Source organism: Cibotium barometz, chromosome 31 (genome assembly GCF_041138505.1).
Source record: "Cibotium barometz isolate CiBa-2024 chromosome 31, ASM4113850v1, whole genome shotgun sequence".
Taxonomy (NCBI): Eukaryota; Viridiplantae; Streptophyta; class Polypodiopsida; order Cyatheales; family Cibotiaceae; genus Cibotium; species Cibotium barometz.
The window spans coordinates 11,328,610-11,345,697 of record NC_141076.1 but is presented as its reverse complement, the minus strand read 5'-3'; the positions used below and the strand labels follow the sequence as shown (position 1 = coordinate 11,345,697).

Sequence of the window (17,088 nt, the reverse complement as noted above, 5' to 3'; positions counted from 1 at the left end):
CTATGCATAAATTCATTTTAAATGAAAATGACAGAGAATCAAGCAAAAGAGGTGGAGTGAATCAAGGAGAAATCGGTGGGATTAGATGCTTGGATGTAAACTCTATAAATTGAGGCATTGGCCTAATGAGAACTTGCTGGTTTTTTATTATCCATGCCTACATTAAGCTATTAGTTAATTGCTCACTAATTATGTCTCATCTAATCTCTTTGTTAATGATATTGATTCTAGCATTTGATCCACCATAGCTCATCACATTGCTGTAATTTTAACAGATATTCTGTCTGAGTCTCTGTCGTTGATTGGTATTGACACAAATACTTTGCCCTCCACAGAACCACATATGCTGACGTCGCTCTACTAGATTAGCAAAATTGTAGCGGAGTTGATGAGATTTTCAAAGGTAAAGGCGATCATATCCTGACTCTGGGAGAGTCCAGGAATGCTAGATAAATTTGGGGTATCCATCTAAAAATCCAATTTAATTTATGAAGTTCATTTCAAACACAATCTTAACAAGTGAAAACATTATTTCCCAGATTTACTTTAAAATTTTAGGCAATTTCTGTAGCTGTTTCGTAAGTTTACAACAACGCTCTAATACCATAGCTCTGAGACCCTTCTGCCCCCTCCACGCACCAGATTCCCAATTGCTAGTAGCAGCGGAATTAGCTTCCTCTCGCGCGGGGCAGGGTTTCCCACTCGGGGCCTCGCCCTCGAATGTCCGGACATGAGACTAATCTGGTGGTCATTCCGAAACCGAAACTGAAACCGAAAAAATTTTCCTTGCCTAAAAAACGAGGACGATTCCACCTTTTTTATTTTCTTAAAATGAATTTTCTAACGGGGTCAAGAGACTAAACTATCCTTCACCTGATTAAACCAGATAGAAGGAAAATTATCACTCACTTAGTTTGAAGAAATCAACGCTTTTTTCCTAACCAAAATCAGGCACAGCCGTTGATCTAATCATTTGAGGAAATCAACGCTTTTTTCCTAACCGAAGTCACGCACAGCCATTGATCTACTCATTTAAGAAATTCTTCAGGTTTATAATTTAACTACTCGAATTCTAAGCATATTCCTATTATTTCAATTTAATAATTAAAATTCCATTGATTCCAGCCTACCCCATCCGGCCCATGTGTTATAGCCACCACCCAACCCCACTGGAATCGGTAGAACCATACAATTACTCACCCACTCATAATTGAATGCCTTTCTTAAATTTTGCTTTCGAATACACATACGCACACACTCCTCTTTAAAACATTAACATATAAAATAATCCATTGACAAACACTTATTGATTACAGATGTCATAACTCAAAAATTCTATCCAGTCCCTTATTTCTCAAAAAACAGTATCACTTTGGACTCTCCGTTTTGAGACTAGTCAGCAAACGAGATCCAGTAAACAGATTACAATAATCATTTCATCCATCATATATATCTTCCACGACATACGCATGGGTGTCATATGCACCACGAGCCCTTGCATCTCCTGGTCAAAACCCTCCCAAGATCCTCCTTAGGTGTCCTAGCACTTCACTTAGGGACCGGTTCGTCAGCCCCAGATTTAATAAGAATAACCTTTTTAGAATTAAAAAAATTTCCTTATGCATCTTTCTATGCATAGAAATCAAATTTAATAAGAATAACACTTTTATAATACAACAATTCCATTATGCATCTTTCTATGCATAAAAATCAAATTTAATAAGAATAACACTTTTATAAATAAAAAATATCCTTTATGCATATTTCTATGTATAGAAATCAAATTTAATAATAATAACACAAAAATTTCATTATGCATCTTTCTATGCATAGAAATCAAATTTAATAATTAATATAAGTGATATCCACGCATATTCATAGGTGAATATGTACATGGAGTAATTAGAATATTTCTTTTAGATGCCAAAATGGTGGGAATTACTCTTTTGGAATAACTTAAAAATAAACTTTCTTTTTCATAAAATTTTGGAAAATTTTACCTTAACCTCCTTTGTATGGCTGACCATTTCTCATTTTTATCTTTCTTCACTTAACTTAATTAACCCAATTTAGAATTATAGAACTCTAATCTACACTATTTTCTAAATTCAAGAGAGTAAATAATAAGAAGAGTTTAATTAATCACTTAGTTAATCTTTCTAGGATTAAGAAATGTTGGAAGTAAAGAAGAGAAGGGAGTGGCCTTTTCATCAAAGGCATAGCATTTGAATTTAATTCAATCATTTGCAAAACATAAAAATCAAGAAAACCATAGATTTTTCATTAAAATTCGTAAACAAAGTAAGAAAATTAGCTTACATGGAGCTTGTAAGCTCTCCTTTGGCTTGAGGGATTGAGGGTTCTACTCTTGTTTGAAGCAATAGTGGCCACCAATTCACTCTGGAGAGGATTAGGCCAAAAACAATTGAATTATTAAAAAATTCAATGTAGATGGCTCAGGGGGGAGTAGAGTAACAGTGCATAAAACATCATTAAGCTTTTACAAAGGGGGAGGCTTCTATTTATAGGAAAAAGTGAGCCTCTAACCAAGCAAACTGATTCTAGAATTTTCCAGATCAGTTTGGTCAAATTTTGACCATTTTTCGGTCAGTTTAGCTTACTTTTTGGATCTAGATTTGAAATAGGAGACAGGAGAGATGAAAATATCTCATTTTATTGATTAAAAATTGGGGGTAATGATGAGAAAAAGGTGCCTACTTCATGAGGGGAGATCCCACACTGAGGTTTCAAAATTCAGTTTTTTAATTCTTTTCTTTGGTCCTTAGTCCGGTCCTTAGTCCACTCTTCATCTTATGTGAGCATTTACTCATTTTTGGGACTGGGGGTTTCTTTTTATTCTTCAATTTATCTCCTCCCTACATTTGGATTAATCTCATTGGCATGTCAAACCTTTGTTTGGACCTTAATCCATAATTTTCTGAAAACAGGGGCCCTTAGGCTAAGGTCCTTTGTGCACATTATAATTTATTTCTAATGCACCTTAGGAATTTCTTTTTAAACTTCTATTTTGGGAGAATTTATTTTAATAAGAAGGGATATTTTTCCATCCAAAGATATCTAAAAACTGAATTTACTCTCTCTAGAATATTTTCTCTCTCTAGGCCAAAACAGCTAGAAACAAGATCTTTTATTATTCTGAAAAGGGGATTGATTACAGGGGAAGAAACTGGACATCTTGAGGGGTTGGGGAGGAATCTTACATCCTCTCCCACTTGAAAAACATGAGATGTCCTCATCGCGCAAACTAGGGGTAATTCCTCCCAAGAGATAGAGAACTTCTTTTGGGACGTATTCGAATGAAGAACATATTTGCTTCTTCGAATTTTCTGCCTGACCTCTTCTTATACTGCTTCTGTCTATCCAGGGCAGCTTTTATATCCTTCCGGATTAACTGCATCTGCTGCTCCATGTTGTCAAGCATCTGTCTAGACATCTCGACCCTAATCAATGGGTCGGACCAAGTTAATGGTGTTAGGCAGTCTTGTCCATACAGAGCTTTGAAAGGGCTCATCCCGATACTTCGGTGTGATAAGAAGCATTGTAGGCGAATTCGACTAGGTGCAGATAGCTTAGCCACTTCTTGGGTTCCCTGCCAGCATGGACCGAAATATATCTTCGATTACTTGGTTCACACTTTCAGTTTGACCATCGGTCTTGGGGTGGTAAGCTATGCTGAGACCCAAGAAAGTTCCTACTGCTTTCGAAGAATGCAGTCCGGAATCTTGACGTGAATTTGGGATCTCGATCATTTACTATTCTCCTGGGTAGGCCATGCAATCTGAAGATTTCCTTGAGGAACACTCTGGCCACATCCACTGTGGTGTAAGTTTCTTTTACCGAAATCAGATGGGCAAAAGTAGGGTAGCAATAGGGCCAAGAATCTATCCTGCATGAACGCACCTCCCAGGGCAAAACCATTGGCATCAGTTACTACCTCAAAAGGTAGAGAGAAATTTGGCAACTTTAGAACGGAATTGGTTACCAAGGCGGTCTTCAACTTATCAAAAGCGCTCTGACACCTCTGGCAGACCATTGAAATGGGGTATTCTTCTTGAGAAGGCGGTCTTCAACTTATCAAAAGCGCTCTGACACCTCTAACAGACCATTGAAACGGGGTATTCTTCTTGAGAAGATTAGTCAGGGGGGAAGCTATGAGAGTATACTTAGGTATAAAAATTCTATACCAACCAGTTAATCCCAAGAATCCCGACTTCTTTCACTGTCTTTGGTTCAGGCCAATCTATGACTGCTTGGACTTTTGCGCAATCTGGAGAAATTCCATCTTTGGATACCAAAAAGCCCAAGTATTCAACATGGTCGACAGAGAAAGTCTATTTGCTCTTTTTTGCAAAGAGTTGGTGCTTCCTTAGAATCTCAAGAACTTTACGGACGTGAGCTTCATGGTCAGTTGCATTCTTTGAGTAAATCAGAATATCATCAACAAAAACAAGAACAAAATCATCCAAGTATTCTCTGAGAATGTCCTCCGCATTAGGCGATTGAATGTAGCTGGGGCATTTGTCAATCCAAAAGGCATGATAGTAAATTCATAGTGTCCATAGCGAGTATTGATGGGCTGTCTTCGGGATATCTTGATCATTAATCCTAATCTGGTAATACCCTGATTTGAGATCTATCTTTGTAAAGATCTGGGCTTCATTTAGCCTGTCCAGAAGCTCATCAATTCTGGGGATATGATACTTATTCTTAATTGTCAGCTGATTGAGACCTCTGTAATCCACACAGAGTCTTAATATTCCATCCTTCTTTTTCTGAAAGAGAACTGGCGCTCCCCAAGGTGAAACACTGGGTCTTACAAACCCTTGTTCTAACAGCTGCCTAAGTTGTTCCTCCTTGAGTTTAATGGCTTCAAGGACTGGCATTTTGTAAGTGCGCTGTGCTACTGGCTGAGCTCTGGGGGTCAATTCTATCTCATGATCTACTTCCTGAATCGGAGGCATCTCAGTTAGCTGTGCTGGGAATAAATCATTATACTCACTTAACCATTCTGGTACTTTAGCCTTTAACTTTGTGTCTACCGGATTCGTTTGGACAACATAAATGAGCTGCTTCTTTCTAAGTCCTTTTAGTAAACTAGAAGCTTTTACTAATTGCAGATCTGGGGATCCGAAAATTCCAGTTCCTTGAACTTTGTTCCCGTGAAGGTCAAGGAAGGAAATGGTTCCATTGTGACAGTGAATGTCAGCTTGATTTTTGTGGAGCCAATCCATTCCAAGGATTCCGCAAAAACCCCCAAAGGTAAGACTCTGAACTGGCAGTTAGTTACATTCCCATCTAGATTAAACTAAATACGATCTGTCTCATGGTGAGTGAAAAGAATCTTCCCACTGGCCAATTCAACTTGCATAGGTTTCCCTGATTTCTGTTCTAAGACTAGCTTACACAAGCATCCTGGGGAAATAAATGAATGAGTACTGCCTAAATCAATCAGAAGCTTAAATGGCTTACCCTTATACTCAGCTGGAGCATGGATGACAGAGAATTGACGATTTGGCCCTTGGTTTTCAATCGCGGCATAAATCTGACCTCTTTCCTCTTTCACTATTTCTGCTATCGTAACTGCTCTGGCTGCTGTAGATTGGGGCGGAACTCTTTCTCTTTGGTTACCCCAGTTCTGTGAGGGAGTTCTGAGATTGCTCTGAACAAAGGCAAATGTTTGAGCTAGAGTCCTCTTGGGGGTTGCCCTGATTTTAGCGAGACGGGACCCTGATTGATTGATACGAAGGGACTGGTCTCTGCACTTTGGGTCCTTGACTTCCCTGTCCTCTTGACATGGCAGGAGTCGGGCAGTCTTTAAGTTGGTGACCGAAACCCTGACACCCAAGACACCTGTTCTCACTTCTAAGCTCATCCCTCTAAATCCATGAAAGAGGTGGGGCTCCTGAGAAAGTGTTCTTAGGGAAGGGTCTTCCTTCACTTCTGAATTTCCCAGCATCTTTATTCTGATTAGGGCCTTGCTGCCTCTTTGGGGATGGAAAGTTTGAAGCACTTCCCGGGGTTTGGAACCTTTTAAAGTTTGAGGGTGCAGGCTTTGGCGGGATCTTAACAACAAATGCTTTGGCAAAGTCCTTTGTCATTCTGACAGCTTCTGCCATTGAGACTGGTTTGGCATTTTTCACTAAAGTGTCCAATGGCTCGTTCATCCCTCGAATGAATCTGGCTATGAGCTGCTCTTCTCCAAAAGTGGAGAATATTTGAGGAGAAGGGCAAATGCCTGATGGTATTCTTCAATTGTCCGGTTATCCTGTTTTACTTCCAAGAACTCATTCATTTTGGTTTCCAGGAAGCCCGGAGGACAGAACCTCTTCTTGAGGTAAGCTTTAAGATCTGACCAGGTCTAGGTATTTCGGTTGAGACGGTATGTCTCACAATGGTTCCTCCATTTGACCCTGGCCGTTTTCACAACTTTCAATCTGGCGAGAGCCATCTTGCTCTTCTCGTTATAACCGGTTACATCAAAATACTCTTCCATTGCCTCGATCCATTTTTCCACTACTTCTCCTAACTGTTCCCCTTCACCCTTGAAGGGACCAGGTTGGGATCGGTGCAGGGCTTTACGAACGTCCGGATCTAACTCTGCATCATCGGTAAGAGGATACGGCTGCCTACCACGGCCCGCGCACCTCATGATTCTAACAAAACGATATACTAGCCCACAGGTGAACGATTGGGTCATGTGTGTGTGTGTGTGTGTGTGTGTGTGTTCACGAGTGATGTGTGCGTGGGACATGTGTGAGAGAGAGAAAGAGGGGGGATGTGTGTGACACGTGTGTGTGTGTGTGTGAGAGAGAGAGAGAGAGAGAGAGGGGGGGAAAGAGCACTGCTCGAAAAAAATGTTTTTTTCATCCCTTAAAATTACAGGCAATGCTTAGGCTCAACTTGGATTCGGACTTGAAAATCACTAGAAATCGTACAAATGCCAGGATTTATAACTAAAATGTGCAAATTTCAACCCTTAGAATTAAAGGTAACATCGAATTCCAACCGTGATTTTTGAATTTCAGCCGAGAAAATTACACTACAAACCGGGTTATGTGAGCATTGGGGGGAAGTGTGATGAATGCGTGCGTGCCAATGCCAATTTTCAAAAAGCATTTTCTTTAGTGGTTATATATGATTACAATGTTCAAAATCGAGAGAGAGAGGGAGAGAGAGAGAGAGAGAGATTCTTAATAACAAGTCTAAAATCACTTGGACATGGTAAACACAACTCTCACTCTCTCTATATATATAAACACAATATTAAACTCTCTCTATAATAGTGAAAGATAACCTTTGAAAATTTGTGGCATCATGCGTCCTTTTGCTTTGAATAATCATATCTTTATAGTAAAAGCGAGACCACCATCATAACAATAGCATAGTAAAGATGACAATGGTCTCATTCTGCTAACACAATGTGTACTATAAATGATAATAAATCTCTTTTTTGTTGAAAAAATTTTGCTCCATGGTACATAGGACACATCTTTTTGTTGGGAAATTATAGCGCTCTCAGTGACAATAACATCATAGCTCCAAGATAATAAAGATGCCAATGGTCTCCTGCTACTAAGACAAAGAAAGCAGTATGCGATCGAATTGGAGTAAAACTTTAATGCAGAATCAAAATATGCCAATTAATATACTAATAAAAGAATTTGGTACTCTTGCAAAGGTTAGTTTGTGTTTGATCATTTTTCTTTTTTACAAGAGAGAGAGAGAGTTTCATTAGAAAAAATTAATATCTTCATCACATGGAGCACTAATGTGCCTCTGTATGTATGGACTTAGGAGCTCTGGTCAAAAGGCTAGCATTAAAAGCAGCACATAAAAGGAGCATCCCTTACATATATTGCTAGTGGCTATAAAAAGAAGAGCTAAAAAGTGCGCCACAGCCAGTGCCAGACAATCAAAAGAGCAAGATTAATTCCTTTTTCATCACCAAGAAGTGTGTGTTCCGAGTTGAAATTATCCCGAGTATTAGCTTGCTTTAGCCATCTCGGATCATTTTTGATTGAATATACCTTTTCAATGAAATGGATATTTGAACATTGATGAGTGGCCAAGGAGAAAAGGACTAATTCACAATGGCCAATGTGAATTTTCTGCTTGATCATTTTAATTGAATGATGTGATTATTGAAAGGGTAAGGTGGAAAAGGCTATTTTCAAGGCCAAGGTTATGATGTAAACGCAGTAAGGTCAAAATTTTCTTTTTCTTTTTTTTTAAGACAGACAAGCATCCAGCTTTGTTGGTCAACAAGCATGCAAAAGGTGATTTCCTTCTGCAGCAATAAAGTCATCCACATATGATAGCAGGTGCTTAGAGCAATAGTGCTCAAGGCATCAAGCAACCACATGGTTGACAGATACATTAAATATGCCTTAAAGCAACTAACTTGATTTTTTGTTAGATATATTTGCAATGAAACTTGAGGTTGATAAAGACAAATGTTCCATAAAAGAGGAAAGTAACCTCAAAAGGTTGCACATTGCAGAAGGAGGAGTTTGTCATGTAGGGATTTAGAAGCTTGATACTATTTTAGACCACTCAATGCGACAAATTTAAGTGACTTTCAGAAGAAAGAATTAATATTTCGTTCAGATCCAGTCACTTGGCATTCGGCTTCTTTATTGAAAATGAATGGTCACAAATTTTTGACATCTGTATAATTGGTTTAGAGCCTTGCACACTGAAAAGCAAACTACAACTCTTTTCTGCATTCTAAATCATTTTACTGATTCATTCTTCGATTCACGACTCCAAATTCTTTGAATGCTTTGAGGAGCTCAAATTGAAGCTATAAAACCAATACCCCATCATACAATGTTACAGCCGTGAGAAAGAAGGCATTGTTTAAGAGTGTGAAGAAAACGCTTAAAGAGCAATCAAGCAGAATGGGTATATGCAATTAGGTAATTCAGTTCCCATTGAGAGCCTAGTGCATTCTCTTTGTAGGCTAGGGATGGCCATGTTCAAAGCAAGGATGCTTAGGAAATGTTTGAAGCTCTCTAGGTACGGTCATGTTCAAGGCAAGGTGCCTAGCGCATCTTTGGCCTTATTGCAAATCTTTGAAGCTAAATCCATGCTGACCAAATATATTGACCTTGGCTCCCCTTGTCATTGCACCCACACTGACTCCCAATCAGTAAGCCACCTTATTGAACTTATGTTTTTTTAAAAAGGTGAATATAAAGGAATAGTCTTGAGATCCATTAATACATATATACATATGGGGCAATAACTCTCCCAAAGCTGGCACCAAACTCATGTAAAGCTTAAGCTTCATTCCTTCAAGCCTGAATACGGCTTCTAAGACATTCTGTGTCGCGGCACACAAGCCCATCTTCAAAGGTGGATAAATCTTGTAGGCAAAATAGGAAATAGGGCAGTTTAGTAAGGTTTTGGGTACCCTCTTATCTAAAAGGTCACAATCATGTCCTTTATTTTGTCTTGTCAATCCACACTGCTCATCATACTGATTTCAAATGATGCAAGAAATTTGCTCTTGGTTCGACTTCAGATTATGAGATTCCATGTTAATAGCAGAGGTTACATAGAAAAGGAGTAGAGAACTTAAGGTCAGACCTCCTATTTTGTTCTGGCTTACTGAAAACAAGCAAAAGTGGATAACCTCCCACCAAAATCATTTCTATGAAGAGTCTTTGACAAGGCAGCTTGTACAATCAAACAAAAGTTGTCGGGATTCAGAAAGCAATTGGTCTTGGTATAGCCATGCAATGTATTTAACTTAACCTTACAAGCCTTGTCACCCACACTTTATAAAGGACTCCAAGCCCACTAAATTGCAATCTGGCTTTCATGAAGAGCCAAATAATTGCAAACCAACACCAAGAAATAACAAAGAAGACCAAGTTTGCAGATGATGGGAGCCTTAAGCCGTAAGGGAAACAACCAAAGCAATACATGGCCCTTTTTTTTGTCTTTCACGCATCCCAATAGGTACAGTGCTTTCGATCCCCAATCCTTTTAACTACATCAAATGCAGCTTAAAAGAGTTCAAACAGAGCAAATAATAAGGATGGGCTTCTGTAAGCGCATGGGCATAGAGAGAGAAAGAAAAGAAAGGAAGAAAGTCATATTGACGTCCACGGAATGCCTTGAAGGCATATGGGACCAAAAACCGGTACCTCACAGTCATTACAATGCACTTCGGGGTTTTGTCTCAGCAGCTTCAGTAAAGCCAAGTGCAGTTGGCAGCTTTCAGCCATCTTCAATTCCTCTGGACCCTTGTATCTTTTTATTCAATAGCAGCAATTTAACACACTTCAAAAAAACATGTCATCCTCCTTGTTTTTGCAAAGCCTACAGACTTTGGTTCGGTAATCACTTTGTTGTGCTTTCACTGCTGGATTCTGAGAGTATCTTTAACCTTTTAACTCTCCTCATAAATTCCCTGCAGGGATGTAATAAGTTACAATCTTTCTGTACGGTGAAAAGCTAGAAGAGAAAACAGTATCAGTTCACTCACCTGTATGGCTCGTCCCCAACACGTCTGGAGGAACCCATGGATTCCACAGAGACAACCCGGTTCAGAAATTCAAATCTTTTTGCACCAAACATCTTCTCTAGCCTTTCATATAGCTCTTCGTAAGAGCCAAAGCTTGAAAGGTCTACAGTCCTGCCAACATCATCACTCTCACTAAAGATTTTGCAGAGGTTCGATCCACTGTCCATGATATTTCTGTCCAAAAACCTTGCCTGCTCTTTGGACCATTTCAAGGTTCCAACTCCACTAGAGGTAGAATTTGTTTTCTCCCTTTGCTGTAACAATAGGGATGGTTTTTCCATTGCCTGCAATACGTTTCCCAGACTGGGAAAAAACATACGCACATTATCATAGACTTCTGATTTATTTCCATCAGAAATTGCTTCATGCCTTGCACAATCTGATGAGTTCCCACCTGACACCTGTGGCTCCTGAAAGCTAGCTGATTGAGAGGTGTCTATAGTCTGCCCAAAAAGTAAGAAGGTTGCATTTTTCATGCCTGAAGTTCCACTTCCGTCGCATCTAAAAAGACCACTTGAAGCAGATTGGCTGTAGGAAGTATTCCCAACTGGGTATGTTGGACAAAGGTTACTCTGCACACCAGGGCAGCCCTGGTTGAAGAAATCCCCCCTACTAAGATCAGTTGGAACACTTGACCCACCCTCACCGCCGACAAGTGGACACTCTTGGTGCTGATAGAAGTTATTCAAGAACAAACCTGTTGGCTGAAATTTAGGGGATTGTAAAGAAAGCCCGTAATTTCGGTCATGCCTGGCTCCCTGCATGCCTGCAGGTACACTGTCCATAGATCCATGCCAAGAGTCAATGTGTCCTAGCATATCACTAGCAAGGGCACCAATCGTCAGGCCAATGAAACCCTTCCCATCAAGCTGAAGCTCTGATGGTTGTGAAAGCCGCACCTTCTTCTTTGGAAAGGAAAATGGTGGTAGTTGCACTGGGGAAACTAGCTCCACTTGCCAAGGACTCACTCTCGTGATCCCTTGCAGCAGGTCTGGTTCATCCCAAGTCACCTGCAATTCAGAAAGCAAGTTAAACAGATGAGAGTGAATCACCACAATATGCAGTGGTCATGCATCACAAACTCTTGAATGCAGTGGTCACATATAACCAGATCCAAATCTAAGCAATATGCAATGGTCACATACACAAACTCTGCACGATGGCTAAACCCAAAAAAATATGCAGTGGTAACAGATCTGAAGGTCAGCACCATGGAGGAAGTGATAGTCAGTTACCACAAGGTTAGTACAATGTGGTGAAATTGAGCAATGTGCAGAGATCACAAGTCACAAGGTCTGCACAATGGGGACAAATCCAAGCAATGCATATCGCAAAGTTTGCACTATGGGGTGAGACTAATGTTGCACAAATAACTAGCCAGCTGTACATTCACAGTGCTTCCACACATACCTGCAGGATTTTCCAAGGCGAATTCGGCCACAGGATAGGATCAGCCTCTTGGACTTTGGATATGGTGCCCATGAACCAGCTTACCCGAGAAGCATCCTCAGTCTCCACGGCCATCTTGAAGCGTATGCCTGGAGCCCAGCTCTGCTGCAAAGCAGCCTTGACTGCATGTGCTTTCACACAAAATTCTGAAATGGTAGCCCGTGGATAATAGACAACCTCAAATGCCTGTCCTGATGCAGCCAAAGTTGCTGCCTCCAAAACAGATTTGGCTGTCACTCGAGCTCGATTTCTTGCAAAGCTGTTGGTGGCAGTGGCCATTTCTTGTCTGGGCCCCATAAGTTGATTCAATGCTGGGCCATTGTCCAGAAAGTTGTAGGATCTCTCTGTTGATTTTGCATTCCAGCTCGAGCATCTGGCAGTTGCAGCTGCTTCAACTCCAGAAAAGTGATGCCAGGAGGAAGATGAAGATTCCCCCTTACCTATGCCCTTGGTAGATCGCCGCACACCAACACAGAGCTCACCACTGGCACTGCGTAAAAAAACAATGGCATCCCCAGCTACAAGCTTTTTCTGATTCACAAAATTGCTCCAGCCAGTGGTGAGGAGATGGCGGCGAGGTGTGCCTCTGTAGATGTGCCTGAATTTCCACATCATTCCATGGACATCTTTGGCAAGCACAATCTGCACAGGTGGATCCTCGCTGTAATCAAGGCGGGGAAAGATGGTCTCGGCACAGTAGCGAGGCACAGAGAAGCCACCACCATTGTTGGCATCACTCTGGGTTAGGGTTTTAGCAAAAGAAGCGACGTTGTTAGGGTTGAGAGACTGAGAGGGGGAGGATGTGTCATGCAAAATGCAGCTAGGATTTGCGTTAGGATTTTCAGGCTGGAGCCTGATACGAGCAAACACTTCGTCCGTCTCTCTATCTGCCAGAAACTTGACAGAAAGAACGCTGCAAGCAATGGTGCTGCTGCTAAACCCTGGTGTGAAGTCAGGGGGAGAAGCAGCGTGCTCTGCGTGGCCTTGAGGGAAATATATCACAGGAGAACCAACCTGTGGGAGATGGACCTGCGATCCTGCGCATGCGTGCCATAGCTGAGGGTCAACCAAGCCGATACCGCTGTCTGCTCCGCCGCTCTTCAAGGTTGATGCCGATATTTCTCCCATCACAGCGCCGCTGCTAGCTGAAAACAGAGGGGCGGGCATCATCCCAAAAGGGGAAGACAAGTGCAGCAAGGTCCCAATTGTGGCGAATCCACGGCAATGAAGAAGACGATGTTGATGGCAATGAAGATGCTGATGGTAATGGTGATGATGATGATGATGATGATGGCAATGAAGATGCTGATGGTGGTAATGATGAAGCTCTACAGGCAGCTAGGACTCTGCACACAGGCGATGAAAAGCCCTTAGCAGGAGCATAAAGAAACCCTGAGCAGAGGCAGAAAGAAGCCCTAAGCCGATGCAAATGAAACCCGGAGCGGAGGCAACGATACCCTGACACGGGCAGAAAAGACAGGAGCAGCTAGGTGAACATAGTGAAGCAGACGCTGCAGATGAAGAAGCGCAACTGGAATTGCAGAAACCCTAAACAGAAACAGACCTAAAACAGAAACAGAGGATGCAAGCAAGGTTTCAGGAAATCCTGAATCAGGGACGAAGGGAAGGACCCTTAAGAGAGGAACAGGTGATGGTGGTGATGATGCCTGCTCTGCTGCTACGCTTGTGTTAGGGTTGATGAGGATACTGCAAGCAAGAAAAGGGCAAAGAGTGTTCTCAGACAGGAGATCTGCCAAAACAATGCGACATAATTTTAAAATGGTCTTGACGGGCAAAAACAACTGTGTAATATTTTTTAGTTACTTAATCAAATGTGCAATTAAAACGGCCGGCAGAACGTCATCAAAACCCGACCGCCAGTCCAGTCACAAAACCCTGGGCCCCACTTTTCTGCTGTCGGCGACCGGGCCCCCTCTTTTTTTTTTTCATTCTAAGAACATCACATTTAATAAAAAATAAAAAATAATTGTAATTAATGTATTAATCTTTCTTATTTCCCAATGTCTTTTATAAGGGTAGCCTAGTTCAAAACATCCTCAAAATGTTTTTTTAATGCAAGGAGTTTTTGTATTATTAGTATCAATAAGATAGAGCACCCAGGGGTTTACTTAGCTTCTTACCAAGAAGTTTCGGAGTGACTGATCTTATCTTACTACCATTATCTGTGGCTAGCTTGCAAGCTTCTAAAAGGAGCTCTTTCACAAATGAAGCTTGAGGGTAACCATTACTATGATAACCATTCCATGGGAAAGCTTGAGGGTAACCCCATTACTGTGGCTTGAAATTTTGATAGGTGTGGGGTGCCCTCATCCACCAAGGATATGGTAACCATTCCATGGGGAAGCTTAAGGTAACCTATATTGGGTGATCCCAAAAGCTTGGAATGGATAAAAGAACAAAGCTAAGTCCTAGGCTAGTCCTCGCTTACCATGTTGCCTCATTGAGAAAAGGTGAATAATTGCTGTCCATATGGCCTCATTGATCAAAGGCGGATAATCACTTACCATGTGGCCTCATTCAGCAAAGGAGGCGGATATTCGCTTGCCCATCCACACAGTGAAAGCCTTGACATCATATGCCCATCGACTTTGTAAGATTCCTCCCCCACTCTTGAGCTAGAAATGATCCTACCAGGGCCTTGATGGGCTCTTGCATTCATGTTTTCCCATATGGCATTCAGGACACAACTTCTAATGACGTGCCATAGCGTATACATTGCTCGGTTCATTCTTCCTTTACACCCAAGAAGTGCTTGCTTCCAATTCAGGTTGTCCACAACTCCACACTCATATAGCATTTGCTTGACCTTTGACCAAAGAGGGTGGAAATCCACAGGTTCAACCATACTCGACTTGCTATTATGGAGAATTCTTCACCTGAAACTGCCAGTTAGAGAAGTCACAAGTAAATGGAAGGATGGCATTCCATGGTGTCCACTATGCAAATGCCAAAAGGAAAATCCTCAAAATGTTGCCTATGTTCTCCATATATATATATATATATATGTTACAAACTTCAAAAATATTTGTTAATATCTATGTTTTCCATATATATGTATATATATAATATATCAAAAATTTAGTTAATTTCGATTGTTTTTCACTAGATATTAACATAGATTTTATATGTATATATGAGAAATGTAACAAAGATTTTTAAAGTTTGCTTTAATTTGCTTTGCAACATTTTGAGGATGTTTGGAATACACATACATACATACATACATACATACATACATACATACATATATATATATATATATATATATATATATATATATATATATATAAGGAAAACATAGAATTTAACACAGATTTTTGAAGTTTGCCTTAATTTGCTTGGCAACATTTTGAGGATGTTTTGAAAATTCATGTCAATTGCCTCATGGTGTAGACCACTTAGCATACAATAGTGGAACTAGCCTACCCTACATATAATCTTCATTTCTTCAATCTTAATAGATGAAATACTCGTGTGTGGTGGGATATGAAGAGTGTGTAGTTGAAACTCCTCCATCCACTTCAAGACCATGAGCAAAGAGCACACTCCAAGATTTGCATGCATGTAGAGAATAAGGTGTTATGCCTTACATGCACCAATAGCATCTTAGCTCATTTCTATTATAAGAAATGTTACGACACAAGAGCACAAAAAAAACTATGTATATGATGCAAAAATAATTCTAGGAAGGAATCACCTCCCTAGGTAAGTTCAACATATCACTTCCACAAAATGCCGATGCATAGACACTTCTTTGATACTAGGAAGGAATAGCCTCCCTAGGTAAGTTCAATGTATCACCTCCACAAAATGTATGATAAGGTTGTTTGTAGATTTTATATAGTTTGAGAAGATACCTTAGCTTTGAGTTATAATGTTTTGATTTTCCAAAGGTTCCAATGCTCTTGTACTTAGGGTAGTACCACATAGACCTCATACAATATCAAGTGCTTATGCTCTTAGCCCCTTGAGTACTATGATAGGCTTCTAGCTTTTATTAGAGTGCTTATGCACTCATGCCTATTTTAGAGATGTAAACTTAATTTATTAGAGGCATAAGTGCATAAATGCTTATGCACTTATGCCTATTTTAGAGATGTAAGCTTAATTTGTTAGACTATACACGATATAATCAATCATCGCACCACCACTAGGCATCTAAGGAGAGCTACATGTACTTCTGTAAGAAATCCCATTAAAAACTCCCATAGACAAGCATTTATACAACCTTAAATAACATAGAAGGGCATATACATTGCTCTTTTAAAGCACATAGCAATAAGATAATTGTTAGTTCTTTTTTCCCTTATCAATGTCACTTGCTCAATGTACCATTTTCTATGGTTGTAACTCAAAAGTTGCCTTAGTTTCAACCCTACAATTCCTTGTATGTAGCCTAATTATGTATATCACTTGATATTCTATAAGCACTTAAGCACTATTTTCAAAGAAATGATAACTGTTTCTATTGATCACATTATTCTCAATGAGTCTCTTGACCTCTTTTCAATCAAATTTAAAGAATGTCATTTGCTGTTCATCACTAAAGGCCTCTCCTTTACACAAGATAGTTTCAAAAGCTTTTGTTTTTAATAGGTAACCTTAATATAGACCGCATTATTAGGGCTACAATTTTCTAAGGTCACATGACTCAAACCTACCTTTCATGTAGGCTTAACTTTTATGTAAAATATAAATCGTGTGGTGATAGCCTCGGTTCCCCAGTTCATAGCAATTTGATGTCATTGTTAACAAAATTTGTAAAGCATATTTGACATGGAAAAAAATTTATTCTCTCTTAACTTTCACTAAACATTCTTTATTTATTGAGAAGAGCCTTAAATTAATCATGCTCACCCATGCTTTCACCCTTTAAAAGGAAAGTCAATACCATGATGTAGTGTAGAAAAGAAAAAATTTCTTACTCATAAGGTTTGATTATATCTAATTATTTATAGGAAGTAACAATTACCTTTTTACCTTTTCCTAAAATCTCAAAGTCTCATGCTCCCTTGCTAGCACAATGCACATATTAGAATGCCTAGCTTTTATATTATTTTTGT

General features: G+C 40.0%; 1 protein-coding gene across 1 annotated transcript; it reads right to left on the bottom strand.

The window, feature by feature from the left end:
* Window positions 1-10,097: 10,097 nt before the first annotated feature.
* Window positions 10,098-13,763, bottom strand: LOC147620516 (auxin response factor 16-like). Its single transcript, XM_086824740.1, has 3 exons — window positions 11,966-13,763; window positions 10,517-11,565; window positions 10,098-10,441 (listed from the first exon to the last, which is right to left on the bottom strand). The coding sequence occupies exons 1-3, from the start codon at window positions 13,172-13,174 to the stop codon at window positions 10,372-10,374; spliced, it is 2,328 nt and encodes a 775-aa protein (XP_086680866.1). The 5' UTR covers window positions 13,175-13,763; the 3' UTR covers window positions 10,098-10,371.
* Between the last annotated feature and the right edge of the window lie 3,325 nt (window positions 13,764-17,088).

Excerpts from the sequence above, each read along its gene's own strand:
- LOC147620516 (XM_086824740.1), bottom strand. The coding sequence starts at position 13,174 with ATGATGCCCGCCCCTCTGTTTTCAGCTAGCAGCGGCGCTGTGATGGGA. Across the intron at positions 11,566-11,965 it reads CGCCTTGGAAAATCCTGCAG|GTGACTTGGGATGAACCAGA; the intron begins GTATGTGTGGAA and ends TCTGAATTGCAG. Across the intron at positions 10,442-10,516 it reads GTTGGGGACGAGCCATACAG|GGAATTTATGAGGAGAGTTA; the intron begins GTGAGTGAACTG and ends ACATCCCTGCAG.